The sequence below is a fragment of the Nilaparvata lugens genome, chromosome 3, assembly GCF_014356525.2.
Source record: "Nilaparvata lugens isolate BPH chromosome 3, ASM1435652v1, whole genome shotgun sequence".
NCBI classification, from domain to species: domain Eukaryota; kingdom Metazoa; phylum Arthropoda; class Insecta; order Hemiptera; family Delphacidae; genus Nilaparvata; species Nilaparvata lugens.
The window spans coordinates 38,721,373-38,744,631 of record NC_052506.1 but is presented as its reverse complement, the minus strand read 5'-3'; the positions used below and the strand labels follow the sequence as shown (position 1 = coordinate 38,744,631).

The 23,259-nt window shown below is 43.8% G+C and overlaps 1 protein-coding gene across 1 annotated transcript; it reads left to right on the top strand.

The window, feature by feature from the left end:
- Positions 1-16,415: 16,415 nt before the first annotated feature.
- LOC120350220 lies at positions 16,416-19,166 on the top strand. Its single transcript, XM_039422785.1, has 3 exons — positions 16,416-17,461; positions 17,518-17,756; positions 18,337-19,166. The coding sequence occupies exons 1-3, from the start codon at positions 16,416-16,418 to the stop codon at positions 19,164-19,166; spliced, it is 2,115 nt and encodes a 704-aa protein (XP_039278719.1).
- The last annotated feature ends 4,093 nt before the right edge of the window (positions 19,167-23,259 follow it).

The window sequence follows — 23,259 nt, the reverse complement described above, 5'->3', positions numbered from 1 at the left end:
ACATCTGTATTGAAAAGTGACTTTTACCCACCTCTTGATACAACCACTGGTGAATGGGAAGTTGGTCTCATCAGCTTCACCAGCTGTAATTCAATACCAAATGTTGAGGCAGGCTACAACAATACACTGCACTACTATGCACCAAAACTGTCAAATTATATTGTGGAGAAATCAGCGACAACTGACCTGGCACTGACACATCAGGAGCTAACATCAGTTGACAATTCAAATATGATAAATCATTGGTATGGTTATGCACTTAATCACAGAGGAAAGAAACACTACACTATGCTTATTCCGTGACTTAATGTTGGAACCAGAGGTAATAGATGGAAGATTGGAGTGGAAGAAGAAGAGAAGAAAAAAGAGGATATTGCATTCAAAGTGATGCCAGATACGAGTGCTGAATTTGGGTCAGATCTCCAGCATATATCATTACCAGAGGACAGTTTTGTATTTCAAACTATTGCCACTCTGTTTAGAGCGAGGTTACATAACCGAGGCATACAGTTCTCATTGGCTGTCGATCCATCGACCTTGAAATGTTCAGTTCTGAGCAATGCCAAGTTAGATTTCAGCCCAGCCAATTCAATAGGACATTTGTTGGGATTTAGTGATAAACAAGTTGTAAAAGCCAACAAGGAGGCTAAAGGCGATTTTACAGTACAAATCAATAGACCTAATGTACTGCATATGAAGTGTAACATTGTGGGTAGACCCTATTCGAATGGGGTCAAGGATCACGTGATCTACAAGTTTTACCCAGATGTTGATCCAGGGTATAAAATGATTGTAACTGTGCAGAATACATCTATTTACCTGTGGACGTTTTTAACTGTGCAGAATGCATCTATTTACCTGTGGACATCAAGCAGATTGGTAACATTACATTGGAGGTTGTTGATCAGAACATTACTCTGCATATATTACTATATATTAATATTACTCTGCATTTGAGACAGCGTAAGTGAGATGGTGCTATTATTCTCAAAGTGGAATCAGGGATTGGATGTGGAGGCAGCAATGTCTCCCATGGAGGGCAGTCCAGAACCTAGAAAAAAAGATAAAAGGAGTGCAAATGTAGAATGTGTCATTTGACATTCAACCTCTGTGAGGTTAACATCGAGGAGCATTAACTATCTGAGGGAAAGAGGCTGTCAAGTGAGACAACATTAGCAATGGGAGTTTTGGATGTGATAAGGAATGGACCTTCATTGGACACCAGTATCATTGGCTATGAGTACCACTCTCATGCCCCCTATACCACAAGCTTCAATGCCAACAATGAATTGAGGATACCAATCCAGCAACAGGACATTTACACACTGCCATCCAAGAGCTATCTACATCTGGAGTATACAGTGCTTGGAGCTGCCAATGCTGCTGTGGCTGGAACACCGTGTGTGTCTGGATTCTTTGCCGATCGGTTTTCAGAGATACGTTATGAAATCAATGGTGTGGAGGTGGACAGCATACGTAATCTGGGTATCACCAGTATGATGAAGAATGCTATGACTACAGCAAGATGGAAGCAGCCAGCTACAAGTTCAGCTCAACCACTGGTTTTGCCAATTTTGCTGCAGATGGTACAAAAATGGATGTACCTCTACGATACCTGCTGGGCTCTGCCAAAGACTATAGACAGATTCTGTTGAATGTGAAACAAGAGCTGGTGTTGAGATATAGCCCTAATTTCAATGACTGTGTGAGTGTTGCCGGTGCTAATGTTATAATCACAAAGCTTTTGTGGAGAATGCCATATTTAGAAGTGGCTGATGATGTAAGAATGTGTCTGCTACAGATTGTGCAGAATGACACACCAATCAGTATACCATTTTGACATTGGGAATTGTACGAGTACCCAACCTTGCCACAAACTACAAAACATACATGGACTGTCAAGTCAACAACTCAGCATGAGAAGCCACGCTACATTGTAGTTTGCCTGCAGACTGCAAGACGAGGTGTAGCAGCAGCTAACAGTTCAAATTTGACAAGTGTAGTATGAAGGATTTTGGAGTGTTTTTAAACATCAAATACTACCCATATGAGAGCATTGATGGCAATGATAATTGTGTCTACAACATGTATGCAGCTTTCAATGGAGTCTACAATCATGATAATGCTCGCTCAAGTAAACCTCTGCTTAAGACAGGAGCTATAAGCACTGATAATATAATGTTGTTTGCTTTCGATTGCTCCTGCCAAAATGAATCACTCAAAATTGGAAGTGTCGATGTGAGGATTGAGTTTGAAGCTACAAACAACATACCCGCCAATACACGAGCCTATTGCCTAATGATGCATGAAATGATTAAAGAGTACTGACCATTGACTGGTCTAGTTCAGTCAGCATAGAGAGAATATAAAATACTAATGATCTGGATTGTGCAACTCATTGTCATTTGGAGCGTTGAGTGATACAGTCATGTTCAAGTCGGCTACTGTTACCTTCCCTACTAAGGAAGATGGAGAAATAAGTGAAGGAGAGGATGTGGTAGACAAACCGTTGATGAAGGATGCTTCTACAAGTACTACCGACCTACATACTGCTTCTGATGATGATGATGGCATGGTATCTGAAGACCGTAGTGGAGACAACAACTTTGCAACATTTACACCGAGAAGAGCTAGCAACATTTTTGGTCCACTACCACTCTACCTGATAAAATTCCAAGAATTTGAAGGACTGGGCCATGATTTCATTGTGAAGGAGATGGCAGTACTGGAACGTGATGATAATTATCATGTAACAACTCATCACTACTTTTTCAAGCCACCCTACCCAGATATGCTGTTGAAAGCTAGTGCGGTGCTTGACAACAATTGTCTACATCAAGCTAAACATGGACTAAGATGATCGGTCAAAGGAGCCGGTCAACAACATCTTCCCTACAAAGCTCTGAAACCAATTGTTTTGTGATATGATTGGACGATGGCTGGCTGACAGCAACTTGGGACAGTCAATCAAGATCTTTGTCTATGGATATGACATAATCACTCTATTGGACAAGCTGCTGCAGCTGGATGATAAGGAGAATATAGAGTATGTTGACTTGACATCACCCTATCTCTACTATTAGATTCCGAACCTGGAGAGAATGATAAGGACCAGCACTGGACATGGAAGCTACTGCCCAGAGCATTACCTACTCAACTATGTGGAGTCTGTGCAGAAGAAGCTGGCTGGATCAAGGAAGGAGCCTATGGATGCACCACTACTCTGTGCGCTCAATATTGTGAATTCAATCCATGATTGGATTATGAAGACAATGCTTGAAGATAGATATTTTTGTCGTAACCTTTTCATGTCAATAAATAAACATTTGATTTAATTTACTGTTTTATCATTCACTTTTACCCTCACCACCATCATTATAGGCTATATATAAGTGGAGACGTTTGTCTCTTGAACATCAGTCAATTGCTAACTGTTGATAATGTCATACTTTAAAGGTTATGTTCTGTTTGGCGATAGCCAATGAGAGCCTTTGGATACTATCTACAGTCTCAAGTATAGTGAAGTACCTAGCTGTTGTAAATTTGGATAAAGTCTATAATTGGCAAAATTGGGATGTCAAGATTGAATTGATCTTTGATGATCGTTCATCCCGAAAGTATTGGTGTGAATTTGAATGTGGTGACAGGAGTCTAACTCTTATCAGCAACAACAGGAAGGTAACCTCTGCAGGATTCTCATACTGCAGAGATGATGGACGTGTGAAGAGATTAAGAGTTACTGAGGGCTGTTCAGGAGACCCTGCTCTACTAATATCTATCTACAGTGCTGCTTTTTGGGATAGGTACTGTACAAACTGATGGAGTATGCATCATTTCAGAACGAGTGGAAAGGTCGGCAGAGGTCTATCAGGAAACCACAAAATATAGAAGAGGATTTTCAATGACTAATATATATTCTGTTTTATATTGGAAAATAAATGCATATGGGAAGTGTAATATCTCGGGTAGCTAAGATATTAAGATATTAAAGAATTGTTTTTACCAAAGTGTAGACGTGGTTAAATAAGGCTAAAGTTTACTCTATGAAAATTTGTTATATTTAAACATTTGCTCTTCCAAATTTTTACATCAATTTTGGCTCTACTCTGGCTGCCTAGCCTAACACAAAAAAAAGCATTGAAAGAGATTTGGAATGGTACAAACAGACATGAAAAAACCTATCGTTATGCAAAGAAAGTTCGATCGCCCCTTGTCATTTGAGTAGGATTAATATTCGGGACTCACCCATAATGAAGACGCCGAAGAAATCCATTAACGATGATTTTGGTGATCCACACTCCCGAAAAGAATTGATGTCTGAGCGCGCTGTGTTCGCTTCAACGGTTAAAACAAGAGTCCACGGAAAGAATGCAATTTTTGTCTCAGGTCCGACTCTTCCTAGGCCTACACGTGGAAAACTAGACTACGGCAGGGGGGGAAGAAGAGCCGGAAACTGTTGATGGGATGAGTGGATGGAAACTATCTTTCCCAGGCTGGGATGCAAGCTAGGCAGTTCCCAACCCTGAGAAAGATCCTCACCTCGTCCATCGGTTGAAAAAATGCAAGCTTTCCATAGCCTATGCCAGGCAGCCAGCAAATAAAATATTACGTTCTAATTTTCACAAATTTCAATAATACTATTTTCAATTGCTTCCATTACAGGAAGAATAAAAATATCGTTTTCTCTTCTCTACCCACTAGTGATAGGTATAGTTGAGTGTTCAGACTTCTACATACAAAAAATATATCCTCTGGTTCTGTTGATACTGACCTTTAATACTTACTTACCTTTACCGCTTTGGATTCGAACCTGGAACCTCTGACTTGGAAAGCTGACATGCTAACCACTACACCATAGAGGATTTATGTTTGAAGACTGAAATTATATAGAATAAGATACTTCTTCCTACATTACTAATGATAAAGAGGAATTGAGAAGTGAGTCATGATGGGGTGACATCATCATAGACCTGTTGAAACAGGAAAAGTTATCCCCACCACCACTTTTCTCTGTTTGGTATAAGAAGGCTTGTCAGCACTGAGAGGTATTCAGTCTACTGCAACATGTTGTCAAACAGTGAGCTATGTCTGCGGGATGCAGTGATTGAGCTTGAGGAGGAACTACATAATCACGGTATTATCTCATTGACAGACTTTTTCAACGATGCAGGACATTTGGAATCATGTCCAGATCATGAGTCTTATATTTGTGCTTGCTCCAGACTTCAGGATAAACGACAGGCAGTTGTCAATGCAGTAAGCGTGGACAGCGTTCTCTATAGAAGAGGTGATATTCACAATCCATTGGAAAATATAGCTGTCAGCAATGGATGTGTGCATCACTTCCTGACTGATGTCTTCACCCACACTATGAAGAATATCAAGGATGGAATCAACAAAGTTATAATGCAGCATTGCCCGCCTGGACTTCCGATCAAGTGCTGTTTGATGACACACAAGTGTTGTTAAAGACATTCTTCGAGCTGGGACACAGCATGGTCACCATTGTGGATCTCCAACAGATGCCTGACTGGAAGAGCAAGGATGTGAAAATTGTACTGAACTTTCTTGATACACAAGAACACTATTGGTGTGAATTCAAATGGTGTTCTCCAAGAACTGACTCTGCTAGGATTGGGCAAGGAGAAGATTATATTTGTGGGCTTTTCACTGGTTGAGGGCACTGATCGGGTTAAGAGATTCAGGATTGAGGATGGAGAGTCGGGTGATTGATCCAGCTTTTGAAATAATAATTTACAAGGCAGTTGCCTCCAGAATTATGTACACACCTTACAAATTCTATGACAAAGATGATGATCTTTCTTGTGATGTACCTGATGGACCATGCAAAGTTCAAGAGCATGAGGAGCTGCCAGCTGAGAGGTATCATAGGACCAATGATTATACAAGAGGAGAGAAGCTGTTTCATTTGTATATTATTTTCAATAATTGAGATTTGTTAATAAATACTATATACTTGCACATTTTCATTATTATTCAACAACTTCCTTATCACTGGGCTATAAGTACATCATGATGTCATACATACCAGTTGAAACATGAAAACTTTCCTGTTGAGTCATAGTTGTTCTATTGAAAAAAGTTATCTCAACAAAATATATACATTGTGGTGTAACGGTTTACAAACAATTACACCTACACTCTACCTACCTACACTCCTTAACCAAATATCCTACATCCCTATATATACAATGAAGAATCGAACCCAGGTCCTTATGAATAATTCAAACCCGAGTCCTCTAGAATGGAAAGCAGAAGTGCTAACCACTACACCACGGTGGATATCTATTTACTTGTTGTTTATTATATATACTTTAACAACTATATCCAAGCACATTGCAGCTTCTAGTGAGCTGTAAGTGAACACTGACTGAACAGTGACTAAACACTGACTGAACAGTGACTGAACATTGACTGAACACTGAGCAGTGACTGAACAGTGACTGAACACTGACTGAATACTATTGGATGCTGTTCTGGGAAATATAACTGGGAAAATATATCCCTTGTGATAAAATTATTTGATCACACTCTAGAATTCATATCTGAGACTCTTGAAAGCATACATGCTACCCATTACACAGCAGAGGATATCTCATTACTGTTTGGATATTCAAGCTCCTTGTATATTCTATAGAATGATCACTTCGTCTTACATTACTAAATGGGTGAAGAGCATTTGAGGAATAAGAATCAGCAATTCATTGCTACTTTTATTGAACATATACTATTTTATTGAAGATCAAAATGGTGGTGGTGTGTCCTAGGATACTTTTTCACAAAGAGAAGTGTGTGGCTGTGCTGCAATGTGCTGAAACACTGAGTTCTAGAACTGAATGGGGGAGATGTGTCTTTTATAGCTCTTAACTGAAATGCGCCTCCAGAGCTAGCCCAACACCTGCTTGTAATTTTCAATTCCATTCTGAACACCCAACACTTCCCCTCAGAATGGAAAAAGAGCAAATTATTCCTGCTCCTAAAGCCAGGAAAACGCTCCACCCTACCATCCAGCTACAGGCCAATCTCCATACCCTGCTTTTTCTCAAAGCTTTTTGAGAAAATGTTTCTGGAGAAACATAAAAGAGATACACTAGATAGTATGATAAGGCCAGAGCAGTTTGGATTTCGTGCAGGTTGCACAAACACTGCAACTAATGAAATTCTGCTCTCAGTTATCAGATTCTTTCAACAAGAAAGAGCACGTGACTGCAGTCTTTATAGACTTCAAAGCAGCCTTCGACACTGTGTGGCTGGATGGACTACTCTATAGGCTTTCATCTGTCTTTCCACCTTCAACAATAAGACTCTTCAAGTCATACCTTACTAATAGGTATTTTGAAGTTCATACCCACACCCCATATTCAGTAAACTCTTCAGCTCTCACCCCAGCAACAGCAGGTGTCCCCCAAGGATCTGTGCTTGGACCTATTCTCTACTCCTTCTTCATCAATGACATGCCATCTCTACCTTCAGTTCAAACAAGTCTATTTGCTGATGACACCACATTCCACTCGACCAGCATGAATCTGAATAGGGCGGCCAGGAATGTTCAAGAGCAGTTAAACCTGCTTACATCCTGGAAGGTAGAGATTAATCCAACTAAATGTGTGGCTGTCGCCTTCTCCCGAAAACTTGAACTTCCTCCCACTCTCAAAATCCTTGGCCATGCCCTGCCATTGTCCCATACCATCAAGTACCTAGGTGTAACTCTGGACAGAACACTCACTTTCAAACAACACAAAATTCAATTTGAAGTGAAAATTCAACACTGTCGTATGCTGTTTGTACAACTATTCCCCCTCCTTGTCACCCCTTCACTCCCCCTGAAATTTTGGCTGCTCATATTCACAGCCATCATCAGGGCATACCTGATCTAAGCCGCCCCAGTCTGGTTCCCATACCTATCAAAGACCAATAGAAAACGTCTATTTGGCCTTCAAAACAGACTCATCAGAACCATCTGCAACCTTCACTATACTGTGAATAACAGGTTACTCTATGAATATGCCAGTACCCCTCAATTACTCAACTTCATTCAGCTCACATCTCAAAAGCTTCATGATACAGCTTCTATCTTGTGGCGTACATCAATAAGTCAGATGTATGAAATACCACGACCAGCTTAGACCTACAAGCCACTCCCATTTCAACAATGGTGGCCTGATTGACAGTAAGCAGTTGGGCTGTAAAGGTGCCAGCAGCTGATTGTCAGTCAGCCACTGTTCACAGTACTAAATTCCCTAGGAGAGAACCCTTCTCCATTACCACTTCTCCCAAAAAAGTAGAGTTGGCAAAAAAACCATACATATTTTCACTTTAAAAATATATTTTGAAAATGGGATGGAAATTAAACTAGAATTAGAATATCAGAAATTAATGAATTAGAAAACGAAAAATTAGAGAATAATAAATAAATAAATAAATAAAGATAAAATTGCCAAGCTCTACTAAAGGTCTTATATATCAGGAACCCCCAACTTCAGCACTGTTATTACTTTTAGTAATAAAATATACAATCATAGAGCTCCATAGCTCAAGACACTGCCGAGTTAGGGTGCAATGACTCACCCTCACATGTTCCACCAGCAGCGTAGCTTAACTGAACACTGATGGTCCTCCCACTGTTGTGAACACTATATAACACTCCGGAGTGGGTGGGAGGCTTTCTGATTTATTTTTCATTATTGAATTTTATTAATATTTTTTCAATTTTTATTTATTTTTGATTTTTCATTATTAAATTTTGGTCTATTAATTTTTTTTTCAAGTTTTGAAGTTTTGACCTTGACCTTGCTTGACCTTGACCTTTGACTTCAGGTTAGGTTAGGTTGGATTTTTAGTTAGGTTAGGTTAGGTGGGGAAGTCTGGCGCATTTTGTCCTAGACTTCTCATTTTTATACTAAGTACTACTATTGTTCATGTAGACCTTTCTTCCAGAAGGGCGTTGGCGGTTGTGCGTGCGTCAAACTGGTAGGAATCTACAAAAAATTGACACCCTGGCTCAATAGAGCAACTTAGTTCAAAGGTAGTTTACAGAGAATAACTGTGATGAAAGGCAATTCATTCTTTTTAAACATAGACAGCTCATTTGTCCCTTGCAGTTGAGAGCGGTTTCGCATGTCAACATACAATACGATATAAAGCTTAAATATTGTATTAGGTAAATAAAACAATATTCTTAGACTTAGTATGAGAAGCAGAAGGTGATTTAATTGAAAAATCAAATATCTCAAATTCCAAATCAAATCTATGACTTGCATGAGTATAACGACCACACAGCTGCACACAATAATGAATGTGTGCAGCACATTATAATCCTCCTGCCCATTACAATTTCAGGTCACCAATAATATAAAAAATTCCCTGATTTAATAATATTTACGGAGAAAGATCTCTGTTCTACATACTACCCTTCCTTTTCAACAAACTACCTGCAAACATAAGAGACTACTCAAAAACAGATGTAATAAACAATTCTCTCTCGATTTCAATTCAGTAAAATCAAAATGAGAATAAATACAGTGATAATAGAACTCTGAAATAAACACTTAATATTACTTATTATCATTATTTGAATAATTCCCAATAGGCCTGAGTTCGATGAATTTTTTTTCAATTGGCCTATTTTGCTGGTTCGAAATTATTTTATCTGCTGTAAAGTCACTGCCGCCAGTCTGAACGACTAATAATTTAGTAATAATTAATATTGTTTAAAGTATTTCCTCCTTTTTTCCTTCCTCAACCCCTTTTAGTTCTTGATTAACTCCTTATTTGTTTTAATTCTAATTATTATGTTTATTATAGTTTCTCATTATGATTGTAATCCTTTTATTTCATTTCTTGTATAATTATTACTCTTGATTCACGACAAGCTATTTTATTTTATTTATTCTTAATTTTAATTTAACGTTGTGGATAATTTTGTTTTGATCTGGCACCTGTTGAAAAACCCACGGGTTTAGCAGGACCCAACAATGTAAAAATGTTTTTCAAATAAAATTGATTGATTGATGTGTTTCCAATGTTCTATTCTATCCCAAAAACCTCGTGTTTTCTGTTAGTTTTCCAGTTTTCAGTTATTTCCGCCAAATTCTATAATCGAACAGAAAAATTGCTCTTGCCTATTATTAAGATTACGAAATTCTTAATAGAATGAGATCATTCAAAACGTACTGTCTTCAATGAGTACTGAGTTACAATTTTTCAAAAATAAGTAAAGTTTTAAGAAAAAATGAATTTTGATGAATGCTCATTTTTCATCAACAATATCCTCCGATTTTTACCATTTAAATTTATAATTCAAAATTCCTTTGGGCGTAATTTTGTGCTCTACAATTTGACACAAGGTAGAGCGCTCTTTCTCATATAGATTTTCAAGTACACCTGATAACAATTAATGCTCCTTTTATTTTGGAAAATACCTTATTTTTAGCTTCAATGATCATCACCAGCAAATCCATACTCTTGTCATAACATTAATATTTCGCACCATGCTATAAGTTAGATCATGTTCTATAAGAATAAACCGTTAGATGCAGGGAGAGGCGTGCATATAAGGACACCTCAAGGATCAAAATTTCAAACACTCACCACTTTTGACACAATGATCGGATCACATCATACTACACCTCATTCTTCTCTGCTTGCCAAGGCGGTTCAAAAGTGAAATGCATCATAGGTGAAATTCGATCGAAAAATAGAAAATTCATCCTTGAGTTTAACCAGTAATTCAATTCACAAAAAATGACCAATTTCCATATTCAACGCTGCGTACCGTATCTTGTGAAATACTCCGGATAAAATTTCAAAATCTAGTGAGGATGTGGGAAAGTATATCCTCTTCCCACAACAATGGAGAATACTTTCGATTTCAGTACCATTGGAAAGTTACAGCCAATTTTTAAAATGGTGATTCACGTTTTTCATTTTTTTCGCGATTTTTCTGTTAATCAAGAGTCTCTAAAATGAGAAACATCATAGAAACTCTTGATTGATTCCAAATTGTAGACAATTCCATTCTCTACAAGCTCAGTTGCCAAAAATTCATTTTGAATCACTGTTTCCTGGACCGTTAATACAAGGGAAAGTATATTTGATTTCATGATTTTTTCAACAATCTAATCTTACACTAGGATCATATTCTCCCATGAATCGTTTTCAGCAACTAAAAGAGGAGATTCTGTTCTAAAATTCAAGATCAAGTATTTTTCTATAATTTATCTGAATATAGAAATTGGTCATTTCTTTGTGTACTGGAAAATGAACCAGATATTTTAGGTATATTTGGGCCATTCTGTATCTTGCACAAGGAAATCTTGAATGAAAAAATTGTACTTATCTTATGTATCCAAATTGAGAATTCAGATCTACAATATAAAATGCAAGCACACCCTCTTTTATGTCTATAGTTACTGAACAATAGTAACTGTAGTTTTTCCAAACACCTCTTGGGGGGGGGGGGGATCTGGGCGATCCGCGCCTGTCACCACCTTCTATAGAAGATAGATGTGATTCACGTTTTAACATTATATTAGTCCAGTCAATTTAGACATGAAAAAGATTCAATATTTTATATTCATTGTAGTTCTGATTTGTTAGGGTTTGTATGCATAAGAGAAGTCCAGAACCAATTTTCGCATGCAAAATTTCCTTGTACAGAGTGGCCCAAATACCTAATATGTATGGTTCATTTTCCAGTTCTGAGCTATTACCATCAAATCCAGTCATTGGACAAAAAATCCTCTCTCTCCTTTTTTACTGTATATAAAATTCAGAATAAAATGAAATCATTCGGACCTCTCTGACTTCAATGAGTTCTATCCTACAGTTTTTCCAAAACGAGTAGAATTTCATGGAAAAATCAATTTTGATAAATTTTATAGTATTTAATCAACAATATCTTCCGATTGTCACAATTCAAAATGTATAATTCAACATCCTACTAGGCGTAATTTTGTGCTCTACAATCTGAGAACAGATAGAGCGCTCTATCTCAAAGATTTTCAGGACACCTCAAGGATCGAAATTTCATTCATAACTTTTGATACAATGTTCGGATCTTCTCGAACGCTCTTTCTTTTCGGAATACCTGTCGGGAACAGGCAATTTCCCAGTGGCGCCATAACACCTGAACATGGTAGCGACTAGAACCGGAGCCGGAGACAGTGGAGATACGACCACCGAAGATTCGATGCAGTCAACCAGCCAGCACACCGAGTCTACATTCGCCGGCTGGCCTGCACAGACCACTGGTCAAACCGACAGCAGCACGACGCAGCCGCCCGCTTCCACCAGCGAAACGGGGCAACGCAGCCACCCGCCTTCACCAGCGAGCCCGCTCGACCAACCACCCTGCAACCCAGCGCGCTGACCGTCAACCTGCCTGCTCCACCGTCAACCTCTAGTCACGCCACTACCGCAACCAGCAACATAGCCAACTTACCGGCTCAAGCCGTCAGCTACACCGGCAACCTCAGCCAGCTGACCAGCATAGCGACCCTGCTACCGTTCTTCCGTGGCAAGCTCCATGAAGACCCCATCACCTTCATGCGACAGTGCACCGAGCTGCTACAGGGTCACCACATTCCCAGCTATACCTGGGTCATGCTTCTAAAAGCGCAACTACAAGACGACGATGCCGCCGCCTGGTGGAGAGACTACGGAGAATTCGTCACCACCTGGGAACAGTTCCGTGACCGACTTCAGGCCGTTTCTCGGGAGCCCATAAAATCGCAGCCGCTCACACGGAATTTTATGGCACCACCCACAAAGTGAACCAGCCAGTGGAGCGATTCATCCGTCAGAAGCTCCAACTACAGCAGCGCTTAGGAACCAACCTGGCTGAAGACGAGGTGATCGCCCTGCTCATCGGTGAGCTGAGTTCCGAGCTTCGCACCCTAGTTCGAGCTGCTCGTCCCACGAACTATGAAGAGCTGATCATGATCGCCAACGACCTGGAAACCGACCTCAACAGTCGACCAAAATATAAGCCGCCTCAACCTACGGCACCCGCAGGGCCACCCCATCGAGAGCCGCCGCCGAGGTTCAACTACAACCAGCTTCCTCAGTGTCATTACTGCCCGGCCAAGCATTTTCATCGCGACTGCCCAGAACTCGCGAAGAAACGGCAGGGAAACGGCGATACTGGAGAGACTCAGACTCCACCCCTCCAGCACGGAAAGTAGGAGTCCACTACACTAACGATGAGGTGCAAGACCCGCAGCGCCAGCCTCACAGGTCACCACCCCAACTACAAGCGATAACCGTCACCGAACCAGCCAGCCAGTCATTCCTTGGTCACGCCACCGTGGATCCTGCCAGCATCACCAAGCCTCCTTCCAACGTCACCGAAGACCCCTCGCTCTTCTCGGCTGACGGAGACTCTCCACGGTACCTAGCAGCCGCACCTCCACGGGCTATCAAGAATGACCCAGTACCAGTCATCACCCAGGTCACCGTCTCACAACAGCAACCGCGTCCGGCACACCCTTGCGCATCAACCACCCAGCCGTCACTCATGACCGTCTCACTCACAATGGATTGATCGCCTACCTGTCACGGCACCGTAGACCCTGCTAGCGTCGCTAAGTCTCCTTCCAATGTCACCGAAGACCCCTTGCTCTTCCCGGCTGACAGAGACTCTCCACAGCACCCAGCAGCCGCGCCTCTACTGGCCCGCGAGAGGACAGCATCACCAGCCGACGATGAGCGCGTCATCGACCACCAGCCTGGGGAGGAACATGCAACTGTGACCCACACGCACCCGCCACCTACCGGGTCGCTGTCATGGATGGAGTCACCAACACTGCCCCAGCCGCAGTCAGCCACCAGGTCACCAACACTGACCCAGCCGCCGTCAACCAGAGATGGACACTCACCTGGTTGACAAGTTACTAGAAGACACGCCCAGCGACCAGCACCGACGGTTAACAGTATTACTGCAACAACACGCAAAATTGTTCATGGAGCAGATGCACCCTCCATCACCACGGCCGCCACCATGACAATTCAACTCAACAGCTCAGAAATACGCAGCCAGCGGCCTTACTGATACTCACGGGAGAAACTGCAAATTATCGAGTCCGAAGTTGCCGCCCTCAAGGAACGCAACCTGGTAGAAGCCAGTGATTCGCCTTAATTCTTAATAGAATGAGATCATTCAAAACATACTGTCTTCAATGAGTACTGAGTTACAATTTTTCAAAAATAAGTAAAGTTTTAAGAAAAAATGAATTTTGATGAATGCTCATTTTTCATCAACAATATCCTCCGATTTTTACCATTTAAATTTATAATTCAAAATTCCTTTGGGCGTAATTTTGTGCTCTACAATTTGAGACAAGGTAGAGCGCTCTTTCTCATATAGATTTTCAAGTACACCTGATAACAATTAATGCTCCTTTTATTTTGGAAAATACCTTATTTTTAGCTTCAATGATCATCACCAGCAAATCCATACTCTTGTCATAACATTAATATTTCGCACCATGCTATAAGTTAGATCATGTTCTATAAGAATAAACCGTTAGATGCAGGGAGAGGCGTGCATATAAGGACACCTCAAGGATCAAAATTTCAAACACTCACCACTTTTGACACAATGATCGGATCACATCATACTACACCTCATTCTTCTCTGCTTGCCAAGGCGGTTCAAAAGTGAAATGCATCATAGGTGAAATTCGATCGAAAAATAGAAAATTCATCCTTGAGTTTAACCAGTAATTCAATTCACAAAAAATGACCAATTTCCATATTCAACGCTGCTATCTTGTGAAATACTCCGGATAAAATTTCAAAATCTAGTGAGGATGTGGGAAAGTATATCCTCTTCCCACAACAATGGAGAATACTTTCGATTTCAGTACCATTGGAAAGTTACAGCCAATTTTTAAAATGGTGATTCACGTTTTTCATTTTTTTCGCGATTTTTCTGTTAATTAAGAGTCTCTAAAATGAGAAACATCATAGAAACTCTTGATTGATTCCAAATTGTAGACAATTCCATTCTCTACAAGCTCAGTTGCCAAAAATTCATTTTGAATCACTGTTTCCTGGACCGTTAATACAAGGGAAAGTATATTTGATTTCATGATTTTTTCAACAATCTAATCTTACACTAGGATCATATTCTCCCATGAATCGTTTTCAGCAACTAAAAGAGGAGATTCTGTTCTAAAATTCAAGATCAAGTATTTTTCTATAATTTATCTGAATATAGAAATTGGTCATTTCTTTGTGTACTGGAAAATGAACCAGATATTTTAGGTATATTTGGGCCATTCTGTATCTTGCACAAGGAAATCTTGAATGAAAAAATTGTACTTATCTTATGTATCCAAATTGAGAATTCAGATCTACAATATAAAATGCAAGCACACCCTCTTTTATGTCTATAGTTACTGAACAATAGTAACTGTAGTTTTTCCAAACAACTCTTGTGAAGTGGGGGGGGGGGGATCTGGGCGATCCGCGCCTGTCACCACCTTCTATAGAAGATAGATGTGATTCACGTTTTAACATTATATTAGTCCAGTCAATTTAGACATGAAAAAGATTCAATATTTTATATTCATTGTAGTTCTGATTTGTTAGGGTTTGTATGCATAAGAGAAGTCCAGAACCAATTTTCGCATGCAAAATTTCCTTGTACAGAGTGGCCCAAATACCTAATATGTATGGTTCATTTTCCAGTTCTGAGCTATTACCATCAAATCCAGTCATTGGACAAAAAATCCTCTCTCTCCTTTTTTACTGTATATAAAATTCAGAATAAAATGAAATCATTCGGACCTCTCTGACTTCAATGAGTTCTATCCTACAGTTTTTCCAAAACGAGTAGAATTTCATGGAAAAATCAATTTTGATAAATTTTATAGTATTTAATCAACAATATCTTCCGATTGTCACAATTCAAAAATGTATAATTCAACATCCTACTAGGCGTAATTTTGTGCTCTACAATCTGAGAACAGATAGAGCGCTCTATCTCAAAGATTTTCAGGACACCTCAAGGATCGAAATTTCATTCATAACTTTTGATACAATGTTCGGATCTTCTCGAACGCTCTTTCTTTTCGGCTTGTCAAGGCAGTTGGAAATCATATCTCATGAGTCAAGTTTTATTGGCGCCTGCCAACGTGGGGCCACTCACTGTATGGAGATACAGTAACCCCGTTACCACTGTCAAAACTTTTTTTTTTCAAACAAAATGTCAACCTAAATTTTCAACTAAATGTATGTCTTAAATTTTTCATCTAAATGTATGTCTTGAATTTTTCACGCAAAAAAATTCGAACTTATTTTCTTTCAACAAAATGTGTCTCTGAATCTTTCAATTCAGAATACCTGTCTGGGAACAGGCAATTTCCCAGTGGCGCCCATAACACCTGAACATGGTAGCGACTAGAACCGGAGCCGGAGACAGTGGAGATACGACCACCGAAGATTCGATGCAGTCAACCAGCCAGCACACCGAGTCTACATTCGCCGGCTGGCCTGCACAGACCACCGGTCAAACCGACAGCAGCACGACGCAGCCGCCCGCTTCCACCAGCGAAACCGGGGCAACGCAGCCACCCGCCTTCACCAGCGAGCCCGCTCGACCAACCACCCTGCAACCCAGCGCGCTGACCGTCAACCTGCCTGCTCCACCGTCAACCTCTAGTCACGCCACTACCGCAACCAGCAACATGGCCAACTTACCGGCTCCAGCCGTCAGCTACACCGGCAACCTCAGCCAGCTGACCAGCATAGCGACCCTGCTACCGTTCTTCCGCGGCAAGCTCCATGAAGACCCCATCACCTTCATGCGACAGTGCACCGAGCTGCTTCAGGGTCACCACATTCCCAGCTATACCTGGGTCATGCTTCTAAAAGCGCAACTACAAGACGACGCCGCCGCCTGGTGGAGAGACTACGGAGAATTCGTCACCACCTGGGAACAGTTCCGTGACCGACTTCAGGCCCGTTTCTCGGGAGCCCATAAAATCGCAGCCGCTCACACGGAATTTTATGGCACCACCCACAAAGCGAACCAGCCAGTGGAGCGATTCATCCGTCAGAAGCTCCAACTACAGCAGCGCTTAGGAACCAACCTGGCTGAAGACGAGGTGATCGCCCTGCTCATCGGTCAGCTGAGTTCCGAGCTTCGCACCCTAGTTCGAGCTGCTCGTCCCACGAACTATGAAGAGCTGATCATGATCGCCAACGACCTGGAAACCGACCTCAACAGTCGACCAAAATATAAGCCGCCTCAACCTACGGCACCCGCAGGGCCACCCCATCGAGAGCCGCCGCCGAGGTTCAACTACAACCAGCTTCCTCAGTGTCATTACTGCCCGGCCAAGCATTTTCATCGCGACTGCCCAGAACTCGCGAAGAAACGGCAGGGAAACGGCGATACTGGAGAGACTCGGACTCCACCCCTCCAGCACGGAAAGTAGGAGTCCACTACACTAACGATGAGGTGCAAGACCCGCAGCGCCAGCCTCGCAGGTCACCACCCCAACTACAAGCGATAACCGTCACCGAACCGGCCAGCCAGTCATTCCTTGGTCACGCCACCGTGGATCCTGCCAGCGTCACCAAGCCTCCTTCCAACGTCACCGAAGACCCCTCGCTCTTCTCGGCTGACGGAGACTCTCCACGGTACCTAGCAGCCGCACCTCCACGGGCTATCAAGAATGACCCAGTACCAGTCGTCACCCGGGTCACCGTCTCACAACAGCAACCGCGTCCGGCACACCCTTGCGCATCAACCACCCAGCCGTCACTCATGACCGTCTCACTCACAATGGATTGATCGCCTACCCGTCACGCCACCGTAGACCCTGCTAGCGTCGCTAAGTCTCCTTCCAATGTCACCGAAGACCCCTTGCTCTTCCCGGCTGACAGAGACTCTCCACAGCACCCAGCAGCCGCGCCTCTACTGGCCCGCGAGAGGACAGCATCACCAGCCGACGATGAGCACGTCATTGACCACCAGCCTGGGGAGGAACATGCAACTGTGACCCACACGCACCCGCCACCTACCGGGGTCGCTGTCATGGATGGAGTCACCAACACTGCCCCAGCCGCAGTCAGCCACCAGGTCACCAACACTGACCCAGCCGCCGTCAACCAGCCAGTCACCAACACTGCCCCAGCCGCAGTCAGCCACCAGGTCACCAACACTGCCCTGGCCGCAGTCACCGACAAGGTCACCAACACTGCCGCCCCAGTAGTCAACAACCACATCACCAGCCCTCCACCCAGCCAAGCACTGAACCTAGATAGACGGACAGACTCTACCCCGGATCCCTGTCATCCTCACAGGTAAACAACTACACGCTCTACTCGATTCAGCCGCAACGCACAACTTCGTGAGAGCTGCCCACCTCGACCACGGTACACGGATCCAACTGCTGAAGCTACCTGTACTGCTGGCCAACCATCCCACTAGCTGCGAAACGGCCATACAAGGACATCTGGAACTCCAGATCCAACAGCACATTCAAAATATTCCCTTCCTAGGTCTACCTGACCTACACGAAGACATCATCTTGGGACGACCATGGTTTCGGGAGAATAAGGCAGTGCTTGACTTTGAGCAAGACAGGCTAATCTACGGCAAGACGCAGCGAGACACGGTCTTCTGGATAGCGCAACCACCAGTCTCAGTAGAGATGGACACTCACCTGGTTGACAAGTTACTAGAAGACACGCCCAGCGACCAGCACCGACGGTTAACAGTATTACTGCAACAACACGCAAAATTGTTCATGGAGCAGATGCCACCCTCCATCACCACGGCCGCCACCATGACAATTCAACTCAACAGCTCAGAAATACGCAGCCAGCGGCCTTACCGATACTCACGGGAGAAACTGCAAATTATCGAGTCCGAAGTTGCCGCCCTCAAGGAACGCAACCTGGTAGAAGCCAGTGATTCGCCTTACAACTCTCCAATCATCGTTGTCCCCAAGAAGGACGGCACATCACGGTTCTGCATCAATTACCGATGGCTGAATTCCATCACCGTTCCAGCCACGGCACCGCAGATGACCCTACAGGACGTCATTCGAAGCCTGGGAACTTCAAAAATATTCAGCTCACTCGACCTACGGATGGGATACTGGCAGGTACCACTCGCACCCCAGTCTTGACCTTACACAGCCTTCACCACTCCCTATGGCGAAAAGCTACAATTTAAGGTCATGCCTTTCGGCCTACGAAATGCACCCAGCTGCTTCCAATCCATGATGAACAAGGTACTGAGTGGATACGTCGACAAGTTCTGCTACGCTTATCTCGACGACATCATTGTGTACTCGGATACCTGGGAAGAACACTTACTCCACTTAGCCAAAGTGTTTGAACGGTTAAATCTATACAATCTCTCTGTCTCAGCAGCAAAATGCCAGATCGGCCACAAGCAACTTGAATACCTCGGTCACATAATCACCTCCGAGGGCAACCAAACAAAACTGCAGGCTATCCTAGCTGTGACTTCTGCCCAACCACCCACAACCAGAAAGAAACTGCGAGAATTTCTCGGAGTAGTTGGCTGACTACGAGAATTTTTACCCAACGCCGCTGACGTTTGTGCGCCTCTGTCTGAGCTACTTAGCACGAAGACGCGATGGAAATGGTCACCAACAGAAGAGACAGCTTTCCGCCGCCTACAAGCATTGACCGCCAACATCCAACCACTCTGTCGACCAGATTTCTCCAAGACCTTCATCCTACAGACAGACGCCAGCAAGGTCAGTATAGGGGCTGTCCTATACCAAGAAATCAACAATGACCGTAAGGTGATCGCATACGCCAGTGCCAAGCTGAACCACACGGAACAACAGTATCACAGTAATGAACAAGAGTGCCTTGCAGTTGTCTGGGCAATAAAGCAATATCGCCCTTACCTGGAAGGCAGGCCATTCATACTCCGTACCGACAATAAGGTGATTACCTGGTTACAAACTGCAAAGGACAGCCGCGCCAAACTCACTCGAAGGGCCCTGCTCCTACAAGAATTTGACTTCACCCTAGAACACTGCCCGGGTAAAGAGAATCAGTTTGCCGACGCACTGTCACGGCAACCCGACAACGAAAAAGATGAGGAGACCAGTCAACAACTAGAACGAACCATGCCTCCCGACATCCTGCCAGTCACCAGTGAACCCGCTACGCTAGCAAGCATCGCAACCGAAACTGAACTGTTAGAAGAGATTCGGAAAGCACAGGCCACAGACGACCAGATCAACGCGCAGGTGCAACGATGGATGGAGATCAAACCCCGACCGTTGGAGGATCAACCGGGAACTGATCAAGTATTCCTCACCAGTTACCACCTACACAACCGACTCTGGGAGAAGAAGACACGCGACGGTTGGCGAATAGTCATACCGCCCAACTTTCGCACCCAGCTACTATTCCGCTATCACGATGATGATCTAATGGGACATCCAGGCTATGCCGAAACCTGCCGAAACATCGCTACATACTACACTTGGCCCCGTATGAAGGTGCAGATAACTGCGTACGTACAAAATTGCCTGCTGTGTAGCTGCTCAAAAGCGTACAACCGGAATCACGAACCTACGTAACGACCGCGACAGTCTACTAGACCATGGGAAACCGTATGTCTCGATCTGATGGGCCCCTACCCACTCTCCAAGCAAAGAAATCGATTCATATTGGTCATCACTGATTCTTTCTCCAGGTGGATAGAAGCCTACCCGCTGCCTCACGGCGACGCCAACACGATTGGCCGCACAATGGATACGCACCTGTTTCCCAGATGGGGATACCCAAAAATCCTACTCTCCGACAATGGCACTCAGTTTACGGGGAAACTATGGAACGAACTCTGCCTCAAATGGGGAGTCTTACACTACACCACGCCAATTTATCACCCCTGAGCCAACCCTACCGAGAGAAGGAACCAGGAACTCAAGAAGGGACTACGGATCCGCCTACAAGAACAACACCAAGAATGGGAGAACCAACTACCATCCGTGCTATTCACCCTGCGAAATCGACAGAACACGGCAACAAGATACAGCCCCAGTCAAATCCTGTTTGGCCAAACCCTTCCACGGCCAGGGGAATGGAGCCACTGGCCCGAAAATCAACTCAAACCGCACAAAGACCATATTAACCAGCGTCTACACACGCTAACTGCAATCCAACGCAAAGCCATGTTGAACCAAGAAAATTATCTCAATAGGAAGGGAGACCCAATAGCCGAGACACAGCCTCGTTACCAGATCGGCGACCAGGTGCTCACACAGAATCATCAACTCTCAAACAAGGCTCAGAAATTCCACGCGGGCCTAGTACCCAGATGGAAGGGACCATATACGGTCGCCCACAACCAAGGAGCTGTCTACTGGATCACCCGTGACAACGAGACCATCAAGGTGTACAAGACTCAACTACGCCCGGCTCCAACCACCGACCAGCAACATCTCTTGGAATAACAACCCACCTGTTGGGGGAGACCCTTCTGGTCTTATTTCTGTAATTATTGACCACAACCCACCTGTTGGGGGGAGACCCTTCTGGTCTCACTTCTGTAAAATTATCGCCCAATGGCACTTTTGTATATTTTGTAAACATTGTATCTTGTTTTTTGCAATCAATAAATTCTCGCCGTGGCTACCTCAAACGGGGGGGGGGATTGATACCTCCCTCGTGTTCGCTACCTTTCAGCCTGCCGCTCTGCTCTGCTCCCCACGCCACACATCAACCAAATGAGTGGTTGACCCACCCGCCACCAGGGTGTGCCTCAGTCGCCGCCACCCGTTCCTGCGTTTCTATTGGCCGAGCACCGCCAGCCAATAGCAGTGCAGGTGAACTCGGGGACTGTGAATAAAAGGGGGCTACTCAGCTACCCTCGATAGCACTTGCTCACTAGCAGCCTTCCACTGAAGAGCCAGAAGAGACCACCAGCCGAGACCACTACCAGAGACCACTACCAGCCGAGACCACTACCGAGACCAGGAGCAGAGCAGCGAACAGGCCAATGAGGGAACCACGGAGAGACTAACCGCAACCTGAGGTGTCTTCCTTGTCTACTACCCAGCCGATGCCTAGGAGGAACCGAATCCAGAAGAGGAGGGCCCTACGTCGGCTTCGCCAGGTGGAGGAGAGGCTGAGGCTGTACACCGCCGCGCCAGCTGCGCCCCAAGACTTAGCGCCCCAGCCTAACAACTGGCGCGCGGTTCTGGATGCGCGGGTTGGGTGCCGAACCGACATCGGAGTGTGTGCAGCGGAAGCCTATGACCCTGCCTGCCCGGGGTTTGACCCCTTATAAACGAGGAAGTGGTCGAGGAGGTCCTCCCGGCGGAGAGTCGGCACGACCTCTGGCTAGTAGATCACCCGGTCAGCCCTCTCCGTAGCCCGGGTAAACCAGAGTGGAGACTGCGAGCCATTGACTTGAGCCCCTGCCGGCCTGATCTCGCACCAGACGGACCTGCCCGGGACCCTCGCGCGGCGTGGTATCACGCCAGTTGACAACTACTAAACATCTAGCCTGCCTTGGTCCCTTTTAGGGCCACCAGCAACAATCTTGGTCCCTTTTCAGGGCCACCAGCAACAAACTTGGCCCTTTTCAGGGCCACCAAAAGCCATTTTTTTTTCAGACAGTGGTAACAAAACCCCTCGCTCGACCCGACTGACTAGCCCAATTGATGAACGAGCCACACCTTCCGCCATATCAATTTTGTAAGAGAAATGGGAAATTTTTTGTTGAGTGTACACTGTACCTCATTGTTGAGTGTACTGTGTATATTCCATACACAAAATAATGACAATTTATTCATTCAATGCTGCATATCTTATGAAATAATTCAGATATAAAATCAAAATCTAGTCAAGGATGTGAGGAATTTCCTCCTCTTCTCACTCCAATCAACAATACTTTCGATTTTTCAATACCATTAGAAAGTTACAACCGATTGAAAAAGTGACGATTGCAGTTTTACAATTTTTTCGCAATTCCAATGTTAATCAAGAGTCTCTAAAACGAGGCTCATATATGATAGAAACTCATGATCGGTTCTAAATTTTATCCTATAGGAGCTCAGTTGCCTTAAATATTTATCTTCAACTACTGTTTTCTATCTAAGAACAACCGATATTGTGAATATGAGGAGAATATCTTCAATCTCTTGATGTTTTCAAGTGATTGAATCATACTGTGCGTCCAAGTGAACTATGAATGAAAATGATAAAATCAACAGCATTTTTTGCGTT